Raw genomic sequence first — 20,571 nt, 5'->3', positions numbered from 1 at the left:
AGGCATAAGGCTGTGTTGCCTATGGCAGATGGATGTGTTTATTAACATTATCGCCTGAGGCGGATGAATGTGTTGTTTAATCCTATGTCCTAAGGCAGATGACTGTGTTGTTTAACCTTTTGGCCTAAGGCAGATGACTATGTTGTTGAACCTTGTTGCCTAAGGCAGATGGATGTGTTGATGAACCTGTTGGCCTAAGGCATAAGGCTGTGGTGTTTTACCTTGTTGCCTAAGGCAGATGGATGTGTTGATTAACATTATGGCCTGTGGCGGATGAATGTGTTGTTGAACCTTATGGCCTGAGGCCGATGAATGTGTTGTTAAATCCTATGGCCTAAGACAGATGGCTGTGTTGTTTAATCCTATGGCCTAAGGCAGATGACTGTGTTGTTTAACCTCTTGGCTTAAGGCAGATGACTGTGTTGTTGAACTTTGTTGCCTAAGGCAGATGGCTGTGTTGTTTAACATTGTGACCTAAGGCATAAGGCCGTGTTGTTTAACCTCGTTGCCTAAGGCAGGTGACTGTGTTGATTAACATTATGTCCTAAGGCCGATGAATGTGTTGTTTAATTCTATGTCCTAAGGCAGATGAATGTGCTGATTAACATTATGACCTAAGACAGATGACTGTGTTGTTGAACCTTATGGCCTGAGGCCGATGAATGTGTTGTTAAATCCTATGGCCTAAGACAGATGGCTGTGTTGTTTAACCTTGTGACCTAAGGCATATGGCCGTGTTATTTAACCTCGTTGCCTAAGGCAGATGACTGTGTTGATTAACATTATGGTCTGAGGCCGATGAATGTGTTGTTTAATCCTATGTCCTAAGGCAGATGACTGTGTTGTTTAACCTTGTTGCCTAAGACAAAGGCCGTGTTGTGTAACCTTACGGCCTAAGGCCGATGACTATGTTGTTGAACCTTGTTCCGTAAGGCAGATTTATGTGTTGTTGAAACATTTGACCTAAGGCAGATGAATGTGTTGTTTAACCTTGTGGCCTAAGGGAGATTTCTGTGTTGTTTAACGTTATGGCCTAAGGCAGAAGGCTGTGTTGTTTAACCTCGTTGCCTAAGGCAGATGACTGTGTTGATTAACATTATGGCCTGAGGCCGATGAATGTGTTGTTTAATCCTATGGCCTAAGGCAGATGACTGTGTTGTTTAACTCAATGGACTAATGCAGATTAATGTTTTGCTTAACCATATGGCCTAAGGCCGATGACTATGTTGTTGAACCTTGTTACCTTAGGCAGATGGATGTGTTGATTAACCTGTTGGCCTAAGGCATAATACTGTGTGGTTTAACCTTTTTGCCGAAGGCAGATGGATGTGTTTATGAACATTATCGCCTGAGGCAGATGAATGTGTTGTTTAGTCGTATGACATAAGGGAGATGACTGTTTTATTTAACCTTTGGCTTAAGGCAGATGACTGTGTTGTTGAGCCTTGTTGTCTAAGGCAGATGGCTTTGTTGTTTAACCTTGTGACCTAAGGCATAATGCCGAGTTGTTTAACCTCGTTGCCAAAGGCAGGTGACTGTGTTGATTAACACTATGGCCTAAGGCCGATGAATGTGTTGTTTAATTCTATGTCCTAAGCCAGATGACTGTGTTGTTCAAGGTTGTGGCCTAAGGGAGATGACTGTGTTGATTAATATTATAGCCTGAGGCTGATGAATATGTTGTTTATTCCTATGGCCTAAAACATAAGGCTGTGTTGTATAATCTCGTTACCTAAGGCAGATGGATGTGTTGATTAACATTATGGCCTATGGCCGATGAATGTGTTGTTTAATCCCGTTGCCAAAGGCAGATGACCGTCTTGATTAACCTTTTGGCCTAAGGCAGATGACTGTGTTGTTTAACCTGATGGACTAAGTCAGATGAATATGTTGTTTAAAATTGCGGCTCAAGGCAGGTGACTGTGTTGTTTAACCTTGTAGCTTAAGGCAGATGACTGTGTCGTTTAATCTTACCGCCAAAGGCAGATGACTGTGTTGTTTAAGCTTGTGGCCAAAGGCAGATGACTGTGTCCTTTAACCTTGTGGCCTAAGATAGAAGGCTTTGTTATTTAACCTTGCTGCCTAAAGTAGATGACTGTCTTGTTTAACAGTGTGGCTTAAGGCAGATGGCTGTGTTGTTTAAGCTCGTTGCCTAAGGCAGGTGACTGTGTTGATTAACATTATGGTCTAAGGCCGATGGATGTGTTGTTTAATTCTATGTCCTAAGGCCGATGACTGTGTTGTTTTACCTTTTGGCGTAAGGTAGATGACTATGTTGTTGAACCTTGTTGCCTACGGCAGATTGATGTGCTGATTAACATTATGATCTGAGGCCGATGAATGTGTTGTTCAATCCTTTTGCCTAAGGCAGATGACTGTGTTGTTGAACCTTATGGCTAAAGGCAGATGACTGTGTTGATTAACATTATGGCCTGAGGCCGATGAATGTGTTGTTCAATACTATGGCCTAAGGCAGATGACTGTGTTGTTTAACCTTGCTGCCAAAGGCATAAGGCCGTGTTGTGTAACCTTATGGCCTAAGGCCGATGACTATGTTGTTGGACCTTGTTCCCTAAGGCAGATGGATGTGTTGTTGAAACATGTGGCCTAAGGAAGATGACTAAGCTGTTTAACCTTGTGGCATAAGGGTGATTTCTGTGTTGTTTAACGTTATGGCCTAAGGCATAAAGCTGTGTTGTGTAACCTCGTTGCCTAAGGCAGATGACTGTAATGATAAACATTATGGCCTGAGGCCGATGAATGTGTTGTTTAATCCTATGTTCTAAGGCACATGACTGTGCTGTTTAACCTTGTGGCCTAAGGCAGATGACTATGTTGTTGAACCTCGTTGCCTAAGGCAGATGGATGTGTTGATTAACATTATGGCCTAAGGCCGATGAATGTGTTGTTTAATTCTATGTCCTAAGGCAGATGACTGTGTTGTTGAACCTTATGGCTTAAGGCAGATGACTGTGTTGATTAACATTATGGCCTGAGACCGATGAATATGTTGTTTAATCCTATGACCTAAGGCAGATGACTGTGTTGTTTAACCTTGTTGCCTAAGGCTTAAGGCCGTGTTGCTTAACGTTATGGCTTGAGACCGATGACTATGTTGTTGAACCTTGTTCCCTAAGGCAGATGGATGTGTTGTTGAAACATGTGGCCTAAGGAAGATGACTAAGCTGTTTAACCTTGTGGCATAAGGGTGATTTCTGTGTTGTTTAACGTTATGGCCTAAGGCATAAAGCTGTGTTGTGTAACCTCGTTGCCTAAGGCAGATGACTGTGTTGATTAACATTATGGCCTGAGGTCGATGAATGTGTTGTTTAATCCTATGGCCTTAGGCAGATGGCTGTGTTGTTTAACCTTGTTGCCTAAGGCATAAGGCCGTGTTGTATAACCTTATGGCCTAAGGCCGATGAATGTGTTGTTGAACCTTGTTCCCTAAGGCAGATGGATGTGTTGTTGAAACATGTGGCCTAAGGAAGATGACTAAGCTGTTTAACCTCGTTGCCTAAGGCAGATGGCTGTGTTGATTAACATTATGGCCTGAGGTCGATGAATGTGTTGTTTAATCCTATGACCTAAGGCAGATGGCTGTGTTGTTTAACCTTGTGACCTAAGGCATAAGGCCGTGTTGTTTAACCTCGTTGCCTAAGGCAGGTGACTGTGTTGATTAACATTATGTCCTAAGGCCGATGAATGTGTTGTTTAATTCTATGTCCTAAGGCAGATGACTGTGTTGTTTAACCTTTTGGCCTAAGGTAGATGACTATGTTGTTGAACCTTGCTGTCTAAGGCAGATGGATGTGCTGATTAACATTATGACCTAAGACAGATGACTGTGTTGTTGAACCTTATGGCCTGAGGCCGATGAATGTGTTGTTAAATCCTATGACCTAAGGCAGATGGCTGTGTTGTTTAACCTTGTGACCTAAGGCATATGGCCGTGTTGTTTAACCTCGTTGCCAAAGGCAGATGACTGTGTTGATTAACATTATGGTCTGAGGCCGATGAATGTGTTGTTTAATCCTATGTCCTAAGGCAGATGACTGTGTTGTTTAACCTTGTTGCCTAAGACAAAGGCCTTGTTGTGTAACCTTACGGCCTAAGGCCGATGACTATGTTGTTGAACCTTGTTCCGTAAGGCAGATTTATGTGTTGTTGAAACATGTGACCTAAGGCAGATGAATGTGTTGTTTAACCTTGTGGCCTAAGGGAGATTTCTGTGTTGTTTAACGTTATGGCCTAAGGCAGAAGGCTGTGTTGTTTAACCTCGTTGCCTAAGGCAGATGACTGTGTTGATTAACATTATGGCCTGAGGCCGATGAATGTGTTGTTTAATCCTATGGCCTAAGGCAGATGACTGTGTTGTTTAACTCAATGGACTAATGCAGATTAATGTTTTGCTTAACCATATGGCCTAAGGCCGATGACTATGTTGTTGAACCTTGTTGCCTTAGGCAGATGGATGTGTTGATTAACCTGTTGGCCTAAGGCATAATACTGTGTGGTTTAACCTTTTTGCCGAAGGCAGATGGATGTGTTTATTAACATTATCGCCTGAGGCGGATGAATGTGTTGTTTAGTCGTATGACATAAGGGAGATGACTGTTATATTTAACCTTTTGGCTTAAGGCAGATGACTGTGTTGTTGAGCCTTGTTGTCTAAGGCAGATGGCTTTGTTGTTTAACCTTGTGACCTAAGGCATAATGCCGAGTTGTTTAACCTCGTTGCCAAAGGCAGGTGACTGTGTTGATTAACACTATGGCCTAAGGCCGATGAATGTGTTGTTTAATTCTATGTCCTAAGCCAGATGACTGTGTTGTTCAAGGTTGTGGCCTAAGGGAGATGACTGTGTTGATTAATATTATAGCCTGAGGCTGATGAATATGTTGTTTATTCCTATGGCCTAAAACATAAGGCTGTGTTGTATAATCTCGTTACCTAAGGCAGATGGATGTGTTGATTAACATTATGGCCTATGGCCGATGAATGTGTTGTTTAATCCCGTTGCCAAAGGCAGATGACCGTCTTGATTAACCTTTTGGCCTAAGGCAGATGACTGTGTTGTTTAACCTGATGGACTAAGTCAGATGAATATGTTGTTTAAAATTGCGGCTCAAGGCAGGTGACTGTGTTGTTTAACCTTGTAGCTTAAGGCAGATGACTGTGTCGTTTAATCTTACCGCCAAAGGCAGATGACTGTGTTGTTTAAGCTTGTGGCCAAAGGCAGATGACTGTGTCCTTTAACCTTGTGGCCTAAGATAGAAGGCTTTGTTATTTAACCTTGCTGCCTAAAGTAGATGACTGTCTTGTTTAACAGTGTGGCTTAAGGCAGATGGCTGTGTTGTTTAACAGTGTGACCTAAGGCATAAGGCCGTGTTGTTTAAGCTCGTTGCCTAAGGCAGGTGACTGTGTTGATTAACATTATGGTCTAAGGCCGATGGATGTGTTGTTTAATTCTATGTCCTAAGGTAGATGACTGTGTTGTTTTACCTTTTGGCGTAAGGTAGATGACTATGTTGTTGAACCTTGTTGCCTACGGCAGATTGATGTGCTGATTATCATTATGATCTGAGGCCGATGAATGTGTTGTTTAATCCTTTTGCCTAAGGCAGATGACTGTGTTGTTGAACCTTATGGCTAAAGGCAGATGACTGTGTTGATTAACATTATGGCCTGAGGCCGATGAATGTGTTGTTCAATACTATGGCCTAAGGCAGATGACTGTGTTGTTTAACCTTGCTGCCAAAGGCATAAGGCCGTGTTGTGTAACCTTATGGCCTAAGGCCGATGACTATGTTGTTGGACCTTGTTCCCTAAGGCAGATGGATGTGTTGTTGAAACATGTGGCCTAAGGAAGATGACTAAGCTGTTTAACCTTGTGGCATAAGGGTGATTTCTGTGTTGTTTAACGTTATGGCCTAAGGCATAAAGCTGTGTTGTGTAACCTCGTTGCCTAAGGCAGATGACTGTGTTGATTAACATTATGGCCTGAGGTCGATGAATGTGTTGTTTAATCCTATGGCCTAAGGCAGATGGCTGTGTTGTTTAACCTTGTGGCCTAAGGCATAAGACCGTGTTGTTTAACCTCGTTGCCTAAGGCAGATGGATGTGTTGATTAACATTATGGCCTAAGGCCGATGAATGTGTTGTTTAATTCTATGTCCTAAAGCAGATGACTGTGTTGTTTAACCTTTTGGCCTAAGGCAGATGGCTATGTTGTTGAACTTGTTGCCTAAAGCAGATGGATGTGTTGATTAACATTATGACCTTAGGCAGATGACTGTGTTGTTGAACCTTATGGCTTAAGGCAGATGACTGTGTTGATTAACATTATGGCCTGAGACCGATGAATGTGTTGTTTAATCCTATGGCCTTTGGCAGATGACTGTGTTGTTTAACCTTGTTGCCTAAGGCTTAAGGCCGTGTTGCTTAACCTTATGGCTTGAGGCCGATGACTATGTTGTTGAACCTTGTTCCCTAAGGCAGATAGATGTGTTGTTGAAACATGTGGCCTAAGGAAGATGACTAAGCTGTTTAACCTTGTGGCATAAGGGTGATTTCTGTGTTGTTTAACGTTATGGCCTAAGGCATAAAGCTGTGTTGTGTAACCTCGTTGCCTAAGGCAGATGACTGTGTTGATTAACATTATGGCCTGAGGTCGATGAATGTGTTGTTTAATCCTATGGCCTAAGGCAGATGGCTGTGTTGTTTAACCTTGTTGCCTAAGGCATAAGACCGTGTTGTTTAACCTCGTTGCCTAAGGCAGATGGATGTGTTGATTAACATTATGGCCTAAGGCCGATGAATGTGTTGCTTAATTCTGTCCTAAGGCAGATGACTGTGTTGTTTAACCTTTTGGCCTAAGGCAGATGACTATGTTGTTGAACTTGTTGCCTAAGGCAGATGGATGTGTTCATTAACATTATGACCTAAGACAGATGACTGTGTTGTTGAACCTTATGGCTTAAGGCAGATGACTGTGTTGATTAACATTATTGCCTGAGGCCGATGAATGTGTTGTTAAATCCTATGGCCTAAGGCAGATGACTGTGTTGTTTAACCTTATTGCCTAAGGCACAAGGCCGTGTTGTTTAACCTTATGGCTTGAGGCCGATGACTATGTTGTATAACCTTGCTCCCTAAGGCAGATGGATGTGTTGTTGAAACATGTGGCCTAAGACAGATGACTAAGCTGTTTAACCTTATGGCCTAAGGGAGATTTCTGTGTTGTTTAACGTTATGGCCTAAGGCAGAAGGCTGTGTTGTTTAACCTCGTTGCCTAAGGCAGATGACTGTGTTGATTAACATTATGGCCTGAGGCCGATGAATGTGTTGTTTAATCCTATGGCCTAAGGCAGATGACTGCCTTGTTTAACTCTCTATGGCCTAAGGCAGATTAATGTTTTGCTTAACCTTATGACCAAAGGCCGATGACTATGTTGTTGAACCTTGTTGCCTTAGACAGATGGATGTGTTGATTAACCTGTTGGCCTAAGGCATAAGGCTGTGTTGTTGTACCTTGTTGCCTAAGGCAGATGGATACGTTTATTAACAATATCGCCTGAGGCGGATGAATGTTTTGTTTAATCCTATGGCCTAAGGCAGATGACTGTCTAGTTTAACCTTTTGGCTTAAGGCAGATGACTGTGTTGTTGAACCTCGTTGCGTAAGGCCGATGGATGTGTTGATTAACATTATGACCTAAGGCCGATGAATGTGTTGTTTAATTCTATGTCCTAAGGCAGATGACTGTGTTGTTTAACCTTTTGGCCTATAGCAGATGACTATGTTGTTGAACCTTGTTGCATAAGGCAGATGGATGTGTTCATTAACATTATGACCTAAGGCAGACGACTGTGTTGTTGAACCTTATGGCTTAAGGCAGATGACTGTGTTGATTAACATTATGGCCTGAGACCTATGAATGTGTTGTTTAACCTTGTTGCCTAAGGCTTAAGGCCGTGTTTTTTAACCTTATGGCTTGAGTCCGATGACTTTGTTGTTGAACCTTGTTCCCTAAGGCAGATGGATGTGTTGTTGAAACATGTGGCCTAAGGCAGATGACTAAGTTGTTTAACCTTGTGGCCTAAGGGAGATTTCTGTGTTGGTTAACGTTATGGCCTAAGGCATAAAGCTGTGTTGTTTAACCTCGTTGCCTAAGGCAGATGACTGTGTTGATTAACACTATGGCCTAAGGCCGATGAATGTGTTGTTTAATTCTATGTCCTAAGCCAGATGACTGTGTTGTTCAAGCTTGTGGCCTAAGGGAGATGACTGTGTTGTTTAACCTTTTGGCCTAAGGCAGATGACTATGTTGTTGAACTTGTTGCCTAAGGCAGATGGATGTGTTCATTAACATTATGACCTAAGGCAGATGACTGTGTTGTTGAACCTTATGGCTTCAGGCAGATGACTGTGTTGATTAACATTATTGCCTGAGGCCGATGAATGTGTTGTTTAATCCTATGGCCTTTGGCAGATGACTGTGTTGTTTAACCTTGTTGCCTAAGGCTTAAGGCCATGTTGCTTAACCTTATGGCTTGAGGCCGATGACTATGTTGTTGAACCTTGTTCCCTAAGGCAGATAGATGTGTTGTTGAAACATGTGGCCTAAGGAAGATGACTAAGCTGTTTAACCTTGTGGCATAAGGGTGATTTCTGTGTAGTTTAACGTTATGGCCTAAGGCATAAAGCTGTGTTGTGTAACCTCGTTGCCTAAGGCAGATGACTGTGTTGATTAACATTATGGCCTGAGGTCGATGAATGTGTTGTTTAATCCTATGGCCTAAGGCAGATGGCTGTGTTGTTTAACCTTGTTGCCTAAGGCATAAGACCGTGTTGTTTAACCTCGTTGCCTAAGGCAGATGGATGTGTTGATTAACATTATGGCCTAAGGCCGATGAATGTGTTGCTTAATTCTGTCCTAAGGCAGATGACTGTGTTGTTTAACCTTTTGGCCTAAGGCAGATGACTATGTTGTTGAACTTGTTGCCTAAGGCAGATGGATGTGTTCATTAACATTATGACCTAAGACAGATGACTGTGTTGTTGAACCTTATGGCTTAAGGCAGATGACTGTGTTGATTAACATTATTGCCTGAGGCCGATGAATGTTTGTTAAATCCTATGGCCTAAGGCAGATGACTGTGTTGTTTAACCTTATTGCCTAAGGCACAAGGCCGTGTTGTTTAACCTTATGGCTTGAGGCCGATGACTATGTTGTATAACCTTGCTCCCTAAGGCAGATGGATGTGTTGTTGAAACATGTGGCCTAAGACAGATGACTAAGCTGTTTAACCTTATGGCCTAAGGGAGATTTCTGTGCTGTTTAACGTTATGGCCTAAGGCAGAAGGCTGTGTTGTTTAACCTCGTTGCCTAAGGCAGATGACTGTGTTGATTAACATTATGGCCTGAGGCCGATGAATGTGTTGTTTAATCCTATGGCCTAAGGCAGATGACTGCCTTGTTTAACTCTATGGCCTAAGGCAGATTAATGTTTTGCTTAACCTTATGACCAAAGGCCGATGACTATGTTGTTGAACCTTGTTGCCTTAGACAGATGGATGTGTTGATTAACCTGTTGGCCTAAGGCATAAGGCTGTGTTGTTGTACCTTGTTGCCTAAGGCAGATGGATACGTTTATTAACAATATCGCCTGAGGCGGATGAATGTTTTGTTTAATCCTATGGCCTAAGGCAGATGACTGTCTAGTTTAACCTTTTGGCTTAAGGCAGATGACTGTGTTGTTGAACCTCGTTGCGTAAGGCCGATGGATGTGTTGATTAACATTATGACCTAAGGCCGATGAATGTGTTGTTTAATTCTATGTCCTAAGGCTGATGACTGTGTTGTTTAACCTTTTGGCCTATAGCAGATGACTATGTTGTTGAACCTTGTTGCATAAGGCAGATGAATGTGTCGTTTAACCTTGCGGCCCAAGGCAGATGACTGTGTTGTTTAAGCTTGTGGCCAAAGGCAGATGACTGTGCCCTTTAAACTTGTGGCCTATGATAGAAGGCTTTGTTATTTAACCTTGCTGCCTAAAGTAGATGACCGTCTTGTTTAACCTTTTGGCCTAAGGCAGATGACTGTGTTGTTTAACCTTATGGGCTAAGTGAGATGAATGTGTTGTTTAAAATTGCGGCCCAGGGCAGGTGACTGTGTTGTTTAAGCTTGTGGCCAAAGGCAGATGACTGTGCCCTTTAAACTTGTGGCCTATGATAGAAGGCTTTGTTATTTAACCTTGCTGCCTAAAGTAGATGACCGTCTTGTTTAACCTTTTGGCCTAAGGCAGATGACTGTGTTGTTTAACCTTATGGGCTAAGTGAGACGAATGTGTTGTTTCAAATTGCGGCCCAGGGCAGGTGACTGTGTTGTTTAACCTTGTAGCTTAAGGCAGGTGACTGTGTTGTTGAACCTTGCGGCCTAATTCAGATGACTGTGTTGTTTAACCTTTTGGTCTAAGGCAGATGACTATGTTGTTGAAACGTGTTGCCTAAGGGAGATAGATGTGTTGATTAATATTATGGCCTGAGGCCGATGAATGTGTTGTTTAATCCTATGGCCTAAGGGAGATGACTGTGTTGTTTAACTCTATGGCCTAAGGCAAATTAATGTTTTGTTTAACCTTATGACCTAAGGCCGATGACTATGTTGTTGAACCTTGTTGCCTTAGGCAGATGGCTTTGTTGTATAACGTTATGGTCTAAGGCATAAGGCTGTGTTGTTTAACCTCGTTGCCTAAGGCAGATGACTGTGTTGATTAACACTATGGCCTTAGGCCGATGAATGTGTTGTTTAATCCTATGGCCTAAGGGAGATTAATGTTTTGTTTAACCTTATGGCCTAAGGCCGATGACTATGTTGTTGAACCTTGTTGCCTTAGGCAGATGGATGTATTGATTAACCTTGTTGCCTAAGGATGGATGTGTTTATTAACATTATCGCCTGAGGCGGATGAATGTGTTGTTTAATCCTATGGCCTAAGGGAGATGACTGCCTTTTTTATCCTTTTGGCTTAAGGCAGATGACTGTGTTGTTGAGCCTTGTTGCCTAAGGCAGATGGCTGTGTTGTTTAACCTTGTGACCTAAGACATAAGGCTGTGTTGTTTAACCTCGTTGCCAAAGGCAGGTGACTGTGTTGATTAACATTATGGCCTAAGGTTGATGAATGTGTTGTTTAATTCTATGTCCTAGGCCAGATGACTGTGTTGTTTAACCTTTTGGCCTAAGGCAGATGACTATGTTGCCTTGTTGCCTTTGGCAGATGGATGTGTTGATTAACTTTTTGACCTGAGGCGGATGAATGTGTTGTTTAATCCTATGGCCTAAGGGAGATGACTATGTTGTTGAACCTTATGGCCTAAGGCAGATGGATGTGTTGTTGGAACATGTGGTCTAAGGCAGATGACTAAGCTGTTTAACCTTGTGGCCTAAGGGGAATGGCTGTGTTGTTTAACGTTATGGTCTAAGGCATAAGGCTGTGTTGTTTAACCTCGTTGCCTAAGGCAGATGACTGTGTTGATTAACATTATGGCCTAAGGCGGATGAATGTGTTGTTTAATCCTATGGCCTAAGGGAGATGACTGCCTTGTTTAACCTTTTGGCTTAAGGCAGATGACTGTGTTGTTGAGCCTTGTTGCCTAAGGCAGATGGCTGTGTTGTTTAACCTTGTGACCTAAGACATAAGGCCGTGTTGTTTAACCTCGTTGCCAAAGGCAGGTGACTGTGTTGATTAACATTATGGCCTAAGGCCGATGAATGTGTTGTTTAATTCTATGTCCTAAGCCAGATGACTGTGTTGTTTAACCTTTTGGCCTAAGGCCGATGACTATGTTGTTGAACCTTGTTGCCTTTGGCAGATGGATGTGTTGATTAACATTATGACCTGAGGCCGATGAATGTGTTGTTTAATCCTATGGCCTAAGGGAGATGACTATGTTGTTGAACCTTATGGCCTAAGGCAGATGGATGTGTTGTTGGAACATGTTGTCTAAGGCAGATGACTAAGCTGTTTAACCTTGTGGCCTAAGGGGAATGGCTGTGTTGTTTAACGTTATGGTCTAAGGCATAAGGCTGTGTTGTTTAACCTCGTTGCCTAAGGCAGATGACTGTGTTGATTAACATTATGGCCTAAGGCAGATTAATGTTTTGTTGAACCTTGTGGCCTAAGGCAGATGACTGTGTTGTTGAACCTTTTGGCCTAAGGCAGATGACTGTGTTGATTAACATTATAGCCTGAGGCTGATGAATATGTTGTTTAACGTTATGGCCTAAGGCATAAGGCCGTGTTGTATAATCTCGTTGCCTAAGGCAGATGGATGTGTTGATTAACATTATGGCCTGTGGCTGATGAATGTGTTGTTTAATCCCATGGCCTAAGGCAGATGATCGCCTTGTTTAACCTTTTGGCCTTTGGCAGATAACTGTGTTGTTTAACCTTATGGCCTAAGTCAGATGAATGTGTTGTTTAAAATTACGGCTCAAGGCAGGTGACTGTGTTGTTTAACCTTGTAGCTTCAGGCAGGATGACTGTGTTGTTTAACCTTGTGGCCAAAGGCAGATGGCTGTGTCGTTTAACCCAGTGGCCTGAGATAGAAGGCTTTGGTATTTAACCTTGATGACTGTGTTGTTTAACTTTATGGCCTAAGGCAGGTGACTGTCGTTTTGAACTTTTCTTTGTTATAGTATTTATTACTCAAAGACTGTAAATATCTCTTCCAGAAGTAATACATAATGTCATTTATTCAGATCAACACATTTCATGAGTTAATGGAGGCACCCTATGTCTTCAGTGAGTGAGTTTAGTTCTACGCCACACTCAGCAATATTCCTGCTATATGGCGGCGGTCTGTAAATAATCGAGTCTGGACAAGGCAATACAGTGATCAACAGCATGAACATCGATCTACGCAATAGGGAACCAATGACATGTGTCTTCCAAGTCAGCGAGCCTGACTACCCGATCCCGTTAGTCGCCTCTTACGACAAGCATAGGTTGCCGAGGACCAATTCTAACCCGGACCTTTCCGGGTCTATGTCTTGAAGTTCAACATTGAACTTTTCTTTGTTATAGTATTTATTACTCAAAGACTGTAAATATCTCTTCAAGGAGTAATACATAATGTCATTTGTTCAGATCAACGCATTTCATGAGATTTCTTTTCGGAAATTGGTTCGTTTCGGAATGTAAATGACGAGATCTCGTGATTTCGCGAGAACTGAACACGCTAAAGGCGGATGGAGATAACCTCGATTGTTGTGAAACAATAAACTCCCCAAATGCAGCATTGCAACTCAGTAGACCAGTTATCCAACCAATATCAAACCAAAATGCATCATTGTTTTTGGATCTTGATTCAGCTGCGATATTTCAATTTTTAATTTTTTTTTAAATCAGTGACTTTTTAATTCTTAGATTTATACAGCTTTCAAATCCAACCACAGTTTTCATTTCAACGTTTAAATTCAATAACCTTCCCTTACAAACTGGCAAGCAGGTTGTTTAAAGACAACAGACCAATGTTTGTATCTTTGTATTCTTGTTAGAATGAATCTTTAGCGCACCATGTTTATTGTTACAGATATTGCTGAGTGCGGCGTAAAGCTAACTTCACTCACTCACTTATTATAAGAGTCGCCTTGTGTTGGTCGTCATTCACGCTGAGGTCATTGCAGCAGTTACATAGATACATGTTCATGGTATTAAGACCCGTGAAAATCCGGGTTAGAATTGATCTTCAGTAACCCGGCTTGTCGTAAGAGGTGACTAACGGGATTGTTTGGTCAGCCTTCTGACATGCTTGACAGATGTCATCGTCTACCAATTGCGTAGACCGATGCTCATGATCTTGATCACTGGAGTGTGTGGTCTAGACTCCATTAGTTACAGACCACTGCCATACAGCGGAAATATGGCTGAATGCGACATTTGAACCACATTGTTTACAATTACTCAGATGTCAAAGTTATTGATACATATATCTCTCCGTGCTGTACGTCATATATGATGGGAACAGTAACCTTCACCTTTAGTTGTGGGGTAGCCTAGTGGTTAAAGTATTCGCTCGTCATGCCAAACGCCCTGGTTCGATTCTCAACAATGTGTAAAGTCGAGAAGCGCCCATTGTAATGGAATATTGCTAAAAGAGGCGTAAAATTGTAAAAACTCACAGTCAATGATGGAATTAAAGGCCGGAGTGCAAACTTTAAAACATCCCGTGGGTTTTTACGAAAATACATGAACTTTTGTGATTATCTCTATGGTTTCAGTTAAAATCCACACATACTTTCATTCGCACTGAAATTTTCCACTGTACTTGACAAAATAACGTATACTCTCCCAAAAAGAAACGCATATACGAATTTCAACTGTATTTTATGTTTATTTTGAAACATCTTGTAGGCTTTATGAGTCAATGAAATATAGCGAAATTGCACACTGGGAATGCAGACTTATCCGTTTTTGGCATCAACACGAGGAAAGTCAGTTTGAGTGTCACATGGACACTTGTGGTGGCGCTGAAGTCAATACCTCGTGTGACCACCTTGGGCATCCAGAGCTGCACTGCATCGCCTCGGCATCGAACGAACAAGTCTCAGAATCTCGTGTTGCTTAATCACAGCCCACTCTGCCTGTAGTGCCTGTGCGAGTTGCTGAAGTGTCTGGGGCTGAGGGTTACGGCTTCGCACCCGTCTGTCCAGGGCAGCCCACAGATGTTCGATCGGATTTAAGTTCGGTGATCTTGAGGGCCAGGGGAGCACATTGATGTTGTGGTTCTGGAGGAAGTCTCTAGTGTGACGTGCTGTGTGGGGCCTGGTATTGTCCTGTTGAAACAACTCCCTCTGGCGATCAATGAATGGAAGGAGATGTGGGCGTTGAATTTCGTTACAGTACCGTTTAGCTTTCAGGTTGCCCTGGATCATCACCAAATCACTTCTCCTACAGCAGGTGATCTCTCCCCCACATCATAACACTGTCCCGTCCGAATCTGTCCACCTGGGGAACGCAAGCGTCGGCGAAACGTGCACGTCGACGCCTGTACACCCGCATTCTTCCATCGCGTCGTTCTAATAGAAATCGTGATTCATCACTGAACCTGATTCTACGTCCATTCGGTAGGTTCCAGGCCTAAACGTTCGTGCACCATTGAACTTGATGTCAACAATGTTGTTGTGGAAGCACAGGACCAAAATAAGGTCTTTTGGCACGTACACAAGCCTCTCTCAACCTGCTCCTGACGGTTGTGCAGGAAGCCTCCTCAATCCGGGTATTTGTCGAGCGGTACTGGTCGCCGTAGCTGTTCGATGACGCAGGTGATGTACCCGGATGTAGCGATCCTGCGCCGCAGTGGTCGCTCGACTGGCCAGCTTCAAGCAAACCAATGGTGATATGACGGTTGGCTTCACTTAGACGTGACATTTTGCGTTCGTCAACAATTATTCAAAATACAGTGAATAATCGACAGACAGCGATCAACCTTTTATACCCATCATTGAGACTATCTGATCCCCAACGTTCACGTCCATTGCATGTGAATTGTGTATTCTTTGACACTATACGCCGAAATTGAAAATCATGCTGTTAAATACGGGTATTTTACGGATGGTGCGTTTTGTTGTGATGTTTCAAAACATAAACACCATAGAACTCATAAACAGAGCAAAACCTTTTGTAAAATGAATCACGTTTTAATTCATTGCTACATGAAATTGCTTTTTTCATGATGCGTTTTTTTTTAGGAGAGTATACATTACTAACAATACATTTTGTAATAGAGAAATACACAATCCCACAAAATCAAATTGAAATCGAACATTTATTTTTAGGGCTTTAGTATGTAGAAAGTAGACTCTGCATGTACAACCAGTGTCACTCACTGTCAAACATTGAAGCTCCCAATATATCGCAATATGTATCCAAACATGGATACCAGCATTGGGTATGCATCAGAGAGCATGCATCAGTGGGTGTACACTGGCGCTTTGCAAATTTCCACTATTATATTATTAATTGCAATAAAGTGCAATACTATTTATTTGCCAAAACACAGCCCAAGTCACGTGGCATCATTACTCCTGTGTGACATCCACTGTGCTACCTGATATTCACTGGCCCATTTCATACAGTGTCCCTTCGCACCAAATCTTTTGATTTCATTGTTAATATTGAAGTCGTGCTTGGTTTATGACAAAATTACTTTGCACCTAGAATTGGGGAATTTCTTTTTTTTAAGTTTATTATTCCCGAGAGAGACATGTTACCTGCAACAGGCACTTATTGAATACATACATGTATATATACAACCGGCTTTCAGGTCGCCGTCATCATGAAAGTGTTCAGTAGTCATAATATTTGATTAATAATGGTACATAATCATATAATCATTCCATGTGGGACCACAGTAAGTCTAGGTAGACTTATATCTAACAGGAAACTTGTATCAATACACACCTTGTTTACACATAATATGTGATTAATAATGGTACATAATCATATAAGTATTCCATGTGGGACCCCAATAAGTCTAGGTAGACTTATATATAACAGGTACTTTGCATCATATACATACCTATATACATACAAACAGGTTTCAAGTCACGGTCATCATGGAAGTGTATAGTAATCATTATCTGATGATTAATAGTACGTCATCCTATAATTAATCCTTCTGGGACCACATTAGGTCAAGGTCGACTTGCCTATAACAGGCACTTTGTATTGAATACATACAGGCATACATGCAAACCAGCTTTCAAAACACAGTCATCATGGAAGTGTGCAATAATCATTATCTGAGTAGTAATAATATCTGATTGGTAATAGTATATTATCATATAATCATTCCATGTGAACCACCGTAGGTCTATCTGGTGAAAGTTTGGTTTAACATTTTTTCCTGCTCATAGTGAACAAAATCTTTTGATTTCATTGTTAACATTGAAGCCGTGCTTGGTCAATCACCAAACTACTACGCACCTAGAATTGTGGAATTAACCGGGGGGATCTCCACACCTTAACACAGACAGAAGGATTCCAGGGTCAGACTGAAGTATGACTCGGATCCTGGTGCTTATATAGCTGAACCCTCTGCTTGTATGATGTAATCCACTTCCCTAATAGGGAGACGACGCTTAACCTATATTTTGAAGAGTTGTGCCTTCGAAATATTACTCAATCTTGGCAGACAGCTTTAGAGATTATAATTGTTTTGGCCGTGTGTTATCGGAAAAGTTGAGTAATAACCAGAAATGCACGAGGTTAAGCATCCATATCTACGTCTGTCTAATATTACAGCGTGTAAAGGCGTGAATATTTGACCATTAAGTTGTGGCCGGTGCGGTCACTACAAACTCTGGAGTGTATACTCAATTAGGCTTTGAGCGGCATGGGGCGATAACGGCAGCATAGACAGCTGTCAGTTATGCAAGTTGCCGGTAACAAGTATGTTACAACATGAATACTTTAACAAAATGTGAGAGATATAAAATCGACTTTGTTGAGAAATATCTGAATAATTTTAGGTAAAAATATACACATTTTGCAACTGTTATAACATTCCTGTTTGTATGCTGAGGGAGCTTCTCTTCTTAAATAACTTCTTGGATGATTATTCTTTTCTGATCACGAGATATATAAATCTCAAATCGTCCTTGAATATTTCAGGGTTCATCCTTGAAATACGTTTCTTCATGTCGTCGTACAGCCCATCAACTATCTGCTCCTTCTCCTCCAGTGATCGGGAATCTGAGAGACCATTCATGAAGGTACTGTTGCTCCAGTTCCTGTGAGCATACACGTACATTCTGGCAAACTCCTCCCTTTCATCAATTCCTTCTTTGTCTTTCTTCTCTCTCCAATTGTTGTAAAATACATCAGGATTCACAACAGCTTCAGCTGACAAGAGACTTAATCCAGACCTTGAAACAGGTGACGTTTTGTCATCGAATGGTTTTCTGACCTGCTCCATGTTAGGTAAACAGAAGGACAAATTTGTATTTATGAACTCATCTTTGGTGATTTTACCAGTTATACTGTATTCTTTCCATACCTCGTTCAGTAGACCTATAAACGATTGCAGCATGTATCTATTTTCTCCAGTGTTTCTGCCCTCAAATTCAGCGCAGGTACCTACGACAAGTAAACCTCCCCGTTTCAGTTCTCTACTTCTTTTCAGTAAAAAGGTCTCCCAGTCCAACTCGGCTTGCTTGTGTAGTGCAGCCGTCTCCTCAGTACTACTCTTGGCATCTTTGTAAATCGAGTCCTTGAAGGTGGTTGGTGTCCTTGACAGCCAATGGACAGACGTCATTGACATCATGAAATGGATAGAGTTTGAAGGTACACACTGCTTGTAGAAGTTTGTCCCTGAAGCAAGAACATAGACATTGTCCATTTCCTGGAGGTAGGACGGTGGATCAGGGATGATTCCTGACATACGTTTGAAGAGGGAATTGAAATCGTTCATTTCCAAGTCTTCATAGATCACCTGGAACTGGGTGTTGGGGCCATGATGATCTTTCAGAGTTGCCAACAACTCACGGAAAATGGCCATGGCAGTAGAACCATCAGCTGCACCATAGTCGGCAATGTTGAAGACCGAGTCCTTGTCAGTGAAAGGAAGGGTTTTGGCCAAACTGAGAATCTGTTCTCGTACTGGTTCGACATATCCAACATTTTGTTTTCCGAGTGTTGATCCATAGTTTCCGTCTCCTGTTTTTCCATACGGGCGATATATTTTTGGAATATCTCCATAGTATCTCACTGGGACAGCTGCAAATCCCTTGTTCAACCAGTGACATCTTCTTATCGTTGAAAAGAGTATCCTGGTGGACATTGTTGATGCAGTGTTTTTCTATTTATAAATATTCGTTGCAATCCTGTTGAAGACTTATTGCCTGTAGAAAAAAAACATAACAAATTATATATTCGCCAACAGGTTTTACTACCATCCCCTTGTCCAGCTCAACATCAACACATTCTGATTAAAACATTAATTTCGAAATATTAAGCTGATTAACAGCATCACAGCCAGAATTGTATTTCTATGATTGCCAGACAGTTTGAACTACACATGCTTTTGCAACACACGGCTAAGATTTGGTCAACTGCTTACACTTTCTGTCGACTCCAGCAAATATGTATTGTAATCTGATAACACCTGAACAAGGAGCACTCTAAGTCACCACAGTGCTAACTCTCCTACGCAACGGACATTACTCATGTTTCTCCCTTGGTGTTCCCAAGTCAACATCTAAACGGGAGGCAGAGAGGTTGCAATTAAATGGACGAAACTGTGCACTTATCTAAACAACATTGCATGAATAGACTGTACGTGTTTTCGTCTGCGTGTGCGTGTTCGTGTGTGTGTGTGTGTGTGTGTGTGTGTGTGTGTGTGTGTGTGTGTGTGTGTGTGTGTGTGTGTGTGTGTGTGTGTGTGTTTTCCATAAATATGGCTCGTCAATTCGACTAACCTCAGAAATATAGTTACGTGATTGTCGGCAATGTATCTATGTCAAAGAAAGTTTCAAATATACATTCCAATACAACAAAAATTCAGCTCACACCTTCGCATACCGTTACCATTCAACTTTCCATCACCCGTAAGACTGTCGTTTAGAAACATATTCAATAATATACATTAAAAGCGTACTTACATAAAGTTACATTCACCAGACGATATATCCGTGCAAGTCACCACGTCAAGGAGTACCAGTTAGGTGATTTGCACGGTTGCAGTCATGTGACATACGTCATGTCAAGGATCTAGTTGCAAGTGTAACAGTGAAAATAGGCCAGTGTCGAATGCACACTCCAACATTCAGCTCACACACTGTTTGTCAAGGACCCGGAAATCTGAATCTTCACTTATGTGTGTCTACTATAGAAATATAAAACATGTAATCAGTTTATTCATGTCTGCAATACATTGCAAAGTCTTTGATATTTTGGTGAGTCGTTGATATGCTTTATGCAGCAGATACGTGATATGCAGCAGACGCTATCAGTAATTGTGCAGCTGTGCAGGGTCAGTCACGTGATATACATGTCAAGGACTAGAGGAATTTCCTCAAGTTATGTGATCTAGCTTTCGATCACGTGGTACATGAGGGCAATATACGATTTTAGAAACTGTGTCGTTTGTGTTGTTGAACCTTGTGGCCTAAGGCAGATGACTGTGTCGTTGAACCTTGTGGTCTAAGGCAGATGACTGTGTTGTTGAACCTTGTGGCCTAAGGCAGATGACTGTGTTGTTTAACCTTGTGGCCTAAGGCAGATGACTGTGTTGTTGAACCTTGTGGCCTAAGGCAGATGACTGTGTTGTTTAACCTTGTGGCCTAAGGCAGATGACTGTGTTGTTGAACCTTGTGGCCTAAGGCAGATGACTGTGTTGTTTAACCTTGTGGCCTAAGGCAGATGACTGTGTTGTTTAACCTTGTGGCCTAAGGCAGATGACTGTGTTGTTTAACCTTGTGGCCTAAGGCAGATGACTATGTTGTTTAACCTTGTGGCCTAAGGCAGATGACTGTGTTGTTTAACCTTGTGGCCTAAGGCAGATGA

The 20,571-nt window shown here is 41.9% G+C and overlaps 1 protein-coding gene across 1 annotated transcript; it reads right to left on the bottom strand.

Moving 5' to 3' along the window:
- Positions 1–17,570: 17,570 nt before the first annotated feature.
- On the bottom strand, positions 17,571–19,833 carry LOC124261009 (S-adenosyl-L-methionine:benzoic acid/salicylic acid carboxyl methyltransferase 3-like). The gene is made up of 2 exons (XM_046695329.1): positions 19,668–19,833; positions 17,571–18,908 (listed from the first exon to the last, which is right to left on the bottom strand). The coding sequence occupies exon 2, from the start codon at positions 18,845–18,847 to the stop codon at positions 17,624–17,626; it is 1,224 nt and encodes a 407-aa protein (XP_046551285.1). The 5' UTR covers positions 18,848–18,908; positions 19,668–19,833; the 3' UTR covers positions 17,571–17,623.
- Positions 19,834–20,571: the final 738 nt, after the last annotated feature.

Source organism: Haliotis rubra, unplaced genomic scaffold (assembly GCF_003918875.1).
Source record: "Haliotis rubra isolate DU_JTF1 unplaced genomic scaffold, ASM391887v1 Scf784, whole genome shotgun sequence".
Classification (NCBI taxonomy): domain Eukaryota; kingdom Metazoa; phylum Mollusca; class Gastropoda; order Lepetellida; family Haliotidae; genus Haliotis; species Haliotis rubra.
The sequence above is the reverse complement of the archived record's forward strand: the minus strand, read 5'-3'. Positions and strand labels throughout refer to the sequence as shown.

Bases quoted from the DNA above. Each gene is read 5' to 3' on its own strand.
- LOC124261009 (XM_046695329.1), bottom strand. From the start codon at position 18,847: ATGTCCACCAGGATACTCTTTTCAACGATAAGAAGATGTCACTGGTTG.